Source organism: Eimeria necatrix, genomic scaffold, assembly GCF_000499385.1.
Source record: "Eimeria necatrix Houghton genomic scaffold, Enh_scaff1513, whole genome shotgun sequence".
NCBI classification, from domain to species: Eukaryota; Apicomplexa; class Conoidasida; order Eucoccidiorida; family Eimeriidae; genus Eimeria; species Eimeria necatrix.
In genome coordinates, this window is record NW_013652225.1 from 1 (window position 1) to 7341 (window position 7341).

A 7341-nucleotide genomic window follows, 5' to 3' on the forward strand; every position below is an offset into this window, starting at 1 on the left:
TGGCGCTGGTGAGGGTGGTGCTGGTGGCGAGGGCACCCAGGCTGCTGCTGCTGCTGCTGGTCTTGCTGCTGCTGCTGCTGCTGCTGCTGCTGCTGCTGCTGGGACGACTGGGGGCAGCGAGGGAGGATGGGACACACACGAAAAATTTGCAGTTGGTAGAAACCCCCGAAGGGGGACTGCTGCTGCTTTCGCTGCTGCTGCAGCAGCTCGTGCTGCGGTCTTCTGCTGCTGCTGCTGCAGCTGCAGCAGCGCAGAAGGGATACGGAAGGAGGCACTAGAAAGAGGCAGCATCGTCTTGCTGCTGCGGCTGCTGCTGCTGCTGCTGCTATTTCTGTGAGAGCTGCCAGAGCTGCTGTAGTCCCTTCTGCTGCTGCAGCTCCCCCTGTGGTGTTCTTGGCACTGCTGCTGCTGCTGCTGCTGCTGCTGCTGCAGCACAGCTGCTGCTACGGCTGCTGGCGCCGCCGACAGTGTGCTGAGCCCACACCTCGCAGCGGCAGCAGCAGCTGCAGCAGCAAAGTGCTTTGTGAAATATTCTGTTAGCCCCGGAATCACAATATTCTGTCACTTGCTGCAGCAGCAGCAGCGGCAACTGCTGCTGCTGCTGCTGCTGCTGAAGCCCTGCATGCGGCAGCCTCTGTGCATGAACTTCTTCTACAAAATTAATTTTCTTCTTTTGTGAAAATTAAATAAAATTAATTATTAACAACAGGAAGACTTGAGGCCTATGGACAGCTGGGGTGGAGGCCCGAAGGCTCGACTTGTTGCGCTGCTGGCTCAAACCCTAAACCCTAAACCCTAAACCCTAAACCCTAAACCCTAAACCCTAGCTTCTTCTACCGCCATTCGAGCTTGTTCCAAAGGGTTTGCCGCTGTTTTCTGGAGGTTCAGCTGCAGACACCGCGGCTGCGCTGGAGTCGGATTTGCAGCAGCAGCAACTGCAGCAGCAACTGCAGCAGCAACTGCAGCAGTAACTGCAGCAGCAACTGCAGCAGCAACTGCAGCAGCAGCAGCGGCAGCAGCAGCGGAAGACGCACAGAAGACTGCAGCAGCAGCAGCAAGGAGTAGCAGGGCCGACTTAAAGAGCCCCTTCAGAAACGCAGAGAGAAGTTGCAGCAGCAGCGGAGCAGTAGCTGCAGCAGTAACAGCAGCAGCGGCGCAGCAGCTGCAGCAGGCATAGCAGCAGCAGCCACAGCAGCAAAGCAGCAGCAGCAACGCAGCAGCAGCAGAGCAGGAATCTCATTAGCGACAGCAGCAGCCACATACGGAGAGGTTGCCGAAGCGCCATGCAGGCTAAGGAGGAGCCAGCAGCAGCAGCAGCAGCTGACAGTGCTGCTGTTGCTGCTGCTGCTGCTGGCTTCTCCGCAGCAGCAGCAACAACCCAGGGCGCAGCTGCTTCTGAACTAGCTCCAGGTGATGGTTCTGCTGCCGCTTCTGCTGCGCCCGCAGCTTCTTCAGCCCCGACGGCGGCTGCAGAAGCAGAAGCAGCAGCAGCAGCAGCAGCAGCAGCAGCAGCAGCAGCAAAGGAGCCACCTCGAAAGCGCGTGAAGGTGGAGGGCTCCGACGCAGCAGCAGCAGCAGGTTCGAAGCCTGCGGGGGAGCAGGCGGCAGCGCAGCAGCAAGAGCCGCGGCAGCCGCAAGACCCCCCGCAGCAGCAGCAGCAGCAGCAAGACCCGCAGCAGCAGCAGCAGCAGCAGCAGCAGCAGCAGCAGCAGGGGCGGCGCACTACGGGGGGCGGCCGCTACTTCCTCTCGGACGCGTTTCTGGGGGAAGGGACTTACGGCCGCGTGGAGCGGGCGTGGGACACTGTGCTGCAGCAGCACGTGGCCATAAAGAAGGTGAACTGCATCACCCCCAGCAGCAGCAGCAGCAGCAGCAGCAGCAGCAGCAGCAGCAGCAGCAGCGGGAACAAGCAGCTGCTGCGGCAGTGCGTGGGGCAGGTGGGGCTGCACTTCACGACAGTGCGGGAGCTGAAGGTGATGCGGGAGCTGCAGTGCGCGCGCGCGCCGCCGCCGCCGCAGCAGCAGCAGCAGCAGCAGCAGCAGCAGCAGCAGCAGCAGCAGCAGCAGCAGCAGCAGCACCTGATGGGGCTGCTCGACGTGTTCACGGAACAAGGCAGCATTTGTCTGGTGATGGAGGAAATGAAAGGAGACATCCGGAAGGCCCTGGGGGCCCGGCAGCAGCTGACAGAAGCTCAAGTCAAGTGCGTGCTGCAGCAGCTGCTGCAGGCCGTGCTGCAGCTGCACCGCCGCTATTTGCTGCACCGCGACATTTCGCCGGCCAACGTTTTTGTTGCTGCTGGCGGCGTCTGCAAGCTCGCGGACTTCGGGCTTTCCCGGGCCTTTGCTGCTGCTGCTCCCCCCGCAGCAGCAGCAGCACTCGCCCGCGCGCAGCAGCGCCACAGGGAGCGCAAGCAGCAGCAGCAGCAGCAGCAGCAGCAGCAGCAGCAGCAGAAGCAGCAGCAGCACGACGCGCGCCACCAGCCGCCCCCGCCCTCTCCCCACCAGCACCACCAGCACCACCAGCACCACCAGCACCACCAGCACCAGCAGCAGCACCAGCAGCAGCAGCAGCAGCAGCAGCAGCAGCAGCAGCAGCAGCTGCTGCTGCAGTCGCTGAGCAGCAAACGCGAACTCATGACCTCCAAAGTGGTCACTCTTTGGTACAGAGCCCCCGAGCTGCTGTGGGGCGCCGACAGATATGCAGACAAAGTGGACATGTGGAGCGTTGGCTGCATCTTCTACGAACTCATCACCGGTGCTGCTGCTGCTGCTGCTGCTGCTGCTGCTGCTGCTGCTGCTGCTGCTGATGCTGCTGATGCTGATGCGGGGGGTGGGGCTGTTGCTGCGGCTGCTGCGGGGGTTGTGGCGCTTGCTGCTGCTGACGTCTTTGGGGATGTTGCTGCTGCTGCTGCTGTTGTTGTTGCTGCTGCTGCCGTGGCTGTTGCTGCTGCTGCTGCGGCTGTGGCTGCTGCTGGTGCCGCTGCGGCTGCCTCTGCGGCGGTGGTTGCTGCTGCGGCTGTGGCAGCAGCTGCCGCTCTTCCTGTTGCTGCTGCTGTAATTGGGGGCGTTGCCGCTGTTGCTGCTGCGGCAGCTGTGGCTGCCGAGTCCTCACACGCTGCTGCTGCTGCTGCTGCTGCTGCTGCTGTTGCTGCTGCTGCTGCTGCTGCAGGCCGTGCTCTGTTTCCTGGGACAAATGATGTGGATCAGCTTTGCCGCATTTTTTCGCTTCTAGGGACCCCACAGCCTGCGCCGCTGCAGCAGCAGCAGCAGCAGCAGAGCAACAGCAGCAGCAGCAGCGGGAAGAATGCAGCAGCAGCAGCAGCAGGGACGCTGCCTCTGTGGCCCAATGTGGATGCGCTGCCTTCCTACTTCGGCTTTTCTGCTGTTGCAGCAAAGAACCTGAAGCAGCTGCTGCCCTTCAGCAGCAGCAGCAGCATCGACCTGCTGCTGCAGCTGCTGCAGCTGGACCCCAACAAACGCATTTCTGCTGCTGCTGCGCTGCAGCACAAATGGTTTAGAGATAGCCCTCCGCCTTGCAAGCCACACGAGCTGCCTTTTGACTTCCTGAAAACCTGAAGCAAAACCTGGCATTGGCAGCAGCAGCAGCAGCAGCAGCAGCAGCAGCTGCTGCTGCTGCTGCTGCGGCAGCTGCAGCAGCGCTCCTTTAGCTCTCTGTCCACAGCTACCCTTTTTGCTGCAAATCACGACCTAGCGGCAGCATCTGCTGCAGGAGCAGCATTTGCCGCAGCAGCAGCAGTTGCTGCAGTAGTTACTGCAGCAGCAGCTGCTGCAGCAGGTGGTGCAGCAGTACTCGTCGCAGCAACCACTGCTGTAGTTGCTGCAGCAGTAGCTGCTGCAGCGGCAGGTATTGGGGCAGCAGGTGCTGCAGCGGCAGGTGCTGCAGCAGGTGCTGCAGCAGGTGCTGCAGCAGGTGCTGCAGCAGGTGCTGCTATGTCCCTGGCGCTGCTGCTACGCAGCAGCTGCAGCTGCTGCTGCTTCTGCTTCTACCCGTTTCACCAACTGCAGCAGCAGCAGCAAAAACTGTACCCTTCAGCTCCGCAAACCCTAACTCCTTTTGCTAAACCCTAAACCCTAAAGTGGCTACGGCAGCAGCAGCAGACACTAAAAACAGCAACGGAATACGAGCACGCAGCGGTTGCTGCTGCTGCTGCTGCTGCTGCTGCTGCTGCTGCTGCTGCTTCCTAGCTATTTGTCTGTAGTCTCCCGATGCACTGCTATTAAGGGCTGCAAAAAACCCAGGGGAGTCCAGCAGGAGCAGCAGCAGCAGCTGCTGCTGCTGCTCCTACAGCAGCAGCAGCTGCTACTGTTGCTGCTGCTGCTGTTAAATTTGATGTTGCACTTGCTGCTGCTCAGAGCTGCAGCAGGCAGGCAGCCACAGAGCCCCCCTCAGAAATGTACCTGCTGCTGCTGCTGCAGCTTCTGCTGCTGCTGCTGCAGCTTCTGCTGCTGCTGTTGCTGCTGTCGCCTGCTGCGGTGGAGGGGCGGCTGGCGAGCAGCAGCAAAGACAGCGGAAGGAGCTGCTACGGTGAGTCTAATTCGTGGCAGCAGCAGCAGCAGCAGCAGCAGCGGGAGCTGCTGCTGCTGCAGCAGCAGCAGCTGGCGGCGCTGCTGCTGATCTGTATAGGGCGGAGATAAAATAAGAGCAGCACGAAGCTCCTTGCCCGTGCTGGAACAGCCCTTGCTGCTGCTGCTGCTGCTGCTGCTACTGCTGCTGCTACTGCTGCTGCTGGGTGCAGTGCCCGTACGCGTTTGCATCTACGGGGCCCGAGGGAGCAGCAGCAGCAGCAGCAGCAGCAGCAGCAGCAGGAGGCCGCGGGCGGCAGCGCTATTCGCTGCCGCTGCTGTCTTTGTCTCTGGCTGCAGCAGCAGCAGCAGCAGCAGCAGCAGCAGCACGGTCCGCCCCCAACTCCACGCCCACGGCGAAGTCCGAAGCCCCGCAGCTGCTGCAGCAAACGTAATCTCCGAATTTGCTGCCAGCAGATTCGACAGTGCCGCACTGGAGGCAGCGCAGCAGGTGCAGCCGGTCGAGTCTTGCTGCTGCTCTTTTGCGTTTTCTGCTGCTGCGGGGGCCCCTGCTGCTGCGCCTGCTGCTGCGGCGCCTGCTGCTGCAGCAGCAGCCAACGCCGACGACGCCCCCGACGGCTGCTGCTGCTGCTGCAGCTTGCACTGCAGCAGCAGCAAACTGCGCAGCTCCTCCGCGCCCAGCTGCGAAGCCAGCCGGTACAGCGGGCTGCAGTACGCGGAGTCTGCTGCAGCAGGAGCAGCAGCAGCAGCAGCAGCAACTTGACACAGGGGGCCCCCGTCTGACACAGGGGGGCCCAGGGGGGGCCCCAGGGGGGCCCCCACGGGGGCCCCCATCGAATGAGGAAGGTAGGGGTACACCCGAGCTACCGAACGAGGACGCGACACGCGGAGAGGCCCTGCTGCTGCACCTGCTGCTGCTGCTGCTGCTGCTGCTGCTGCTGCTGCTGCAGGGTGGTGCGCGGAAGGGATCAGCTGCTCGTCATTGCTGCTGTCTGTGGGGGCCCCTGGGGGCCCCCGCTGCCTAGACACCCGCGGAGCAAAGCGCCCCGCTGGGGGCTGCATGCTCAAATTCGTGAGCTTGGCTGCTGCAGCAGCAGCAGCAGCAGCAGCAAGTCCACGCTGCTGCTGCTGCTGCCGCGCAGCAGCGACCAAGGGCTTAAGGCTGCAACAGCTGAGCCTCCTGGAAACCCAGCGGAGGTATTTCAAGCAACTTCGGCAGCAGCGCTGCTGTTCCCGCCGCCGCTCTTCCTGCTGCTGCTGCTGCTGCTGCTGCTGCTGCTGCTGCTGCTGCTGGGGTGCCGGGGAGCCAAGGGGAAGCCAATAAACTCTAGGAAACCCTCCTCAATGCGAGCAAAAAGTAAAAACTGCCTTACAAGTCACTCTGGCTGCTGCTGGCGGTGCTTTTGCTGCCGCTTCAGCTGCGGCCGCTGCAGCTGCTGCTGCTGCTGCTGCTGCCCGTACACCCCAAGGGAACGCGCAGCGCCAACTCGAAGAGTTGCTGCATGCTCCGTTGAAAAGCAGCAAAGAAAGTACCTTGACAGCCTGCAGCACGCTGGCGCTGCAGACTTTGCTGCTGTTGCTGCTGGCGCCGCTGCTGCTGCTGCTGCTGCTGCTGCTGCTCCTGCTGCACCTGGGCGTGCTGCAGCAGCAGACAAGGGACGCCAGCAACAAGCACAGAACCAGATGGTAGAATAAAGAGTTTGTGAGGCTTAACAGCACCGGAGGGGCGGGGCAGCAGCACCAGCTCTGTTTTCTGCCCGCTGCTGCTGCTGCTGCTGCTGCTGCGCTGCACGGGTGCCGCAGCAGCAGCCGCTTAACTGCTGCTGCTCCGCCAGCAGCTGGCTGCTCCTTTCTCCTTTATAAATTCTCAAAAGGCTTAAAACCCTTGAGTGGAGTTCAAAATTCTAAGCCCTGAAGTAGTATTAAAGGCGCCGTGGATTTATCAGCAGCAGCAGCAGCAGCAGCAGCCGCAGCCGCAGAGAGCGCGCAGCCGATCCAGCAGCGCCAGCAGCAGGGGCTGCAGCAGCAGCAGCGGCAGCCACCGCTGCTGCTGCTGCTTCGCCCCAGTCCGTGCTGCTGCTGCAGCACAGCAGCCCTTTGCAGCAAAAAATAACTAAGCAGCAGCTCCCCTGGGGCCCCAGGAGGAGCTATTTGGGATTCGGGGGCCCCCCGGGCTGCCCAGCAAATCTTGCTGCGCTGCTGCTGCTGCTGCAGCACATAGGGGCAGGGGGGGCCCCCGGGGGGCCCCCTGGGGGCCCCCTGGGGGCCCCCTAGGGTCTTCCTGGGGGCCCCCGGGCCACGAGCTTCTGGGGCGGCTTGGGCGGTTTCAGGCGCAGCTGGAGCAGCAGCAGCTGCTGCGGCTTGCTGCTGCTGCAGCACCAGCAGATGATGGCTTGCTGCTGCTGCTGCTGCTGCTGCTGCTGCTGAGGGCAGGACAGGGGGCCCCTGGGGCCCCTGGGAGAGCAGTGACCTTGAGGCGTAATGGGCGGTGCTGCGCCCTTGGCTGTGTGCTGTAGGGAAATCCCCCTAAACCCTAAACCCTAATTTAGGGTTTAGGGATTTAGAGCCACCAGCAGGGTTCTCTGCAGTCCCGGGACCAAGAGTTGAATAGGAAAGCCGTTACGGGGGTAGGGTTTAGGGTTTAGGGCCCTCGGCGAGGCGCATGGCTGGCTAGGGTTTAGGGTTTAGGGTTTAGGGTTTAGGGTTGCTGCGAGCCTGAGTCCCTAGTGGCTGCGGGGCCCACACTTAAGGGGTCGTTGCGGATCGGGAGGCAGCAGCAGCAGCAGCAGCAGCAGCA

The 7341-nt window shown here is 62.5% G+C and overlaps 2 protein-coding genes across 2 annotated transcripts; one reads left to right on the forward strand and one right to left on the reverse strand.

The window, feature by feature from the left end:
* Window positions 1-1283: 1283 nt before the first annotated feature.
* On the forward strand, window positions 1284-3575 carry ENH_00016110 (CAM kinase, CDPK family, putative; the record flags this gene model as incomplete). Its single annotated transcript, XM_013579185.1, has 1 exon — window positions 1284-3575. One exon carries the CDS (start codon window positions 1284-1286, stop codon window positions 3573-3575), a length of 2292 nt encoding a protein of 763 aa, XP_013434639.1.
* Window positions 3576-4341: 766 nt separating this feature from the next.
* Window positions 4342-5606, reverse strand: ENH_00016120 (hypothetical protein, conserved; the record flags this gene model as incomplete). Its single annotated transcript, XM_013579186.1, has 2 exons — window positions 4342-4505; window positions 5018-5606. 2 exons carry the CDS (start codon window positions 5604-5606, stop codon window positions 4342-4344), a joined length of 753 nt encoding a protein of 250 aa, XP_013434640.1.
* Between the last annotated feature and the right edge of the window lie 1735 nt (window positions 5607-7341).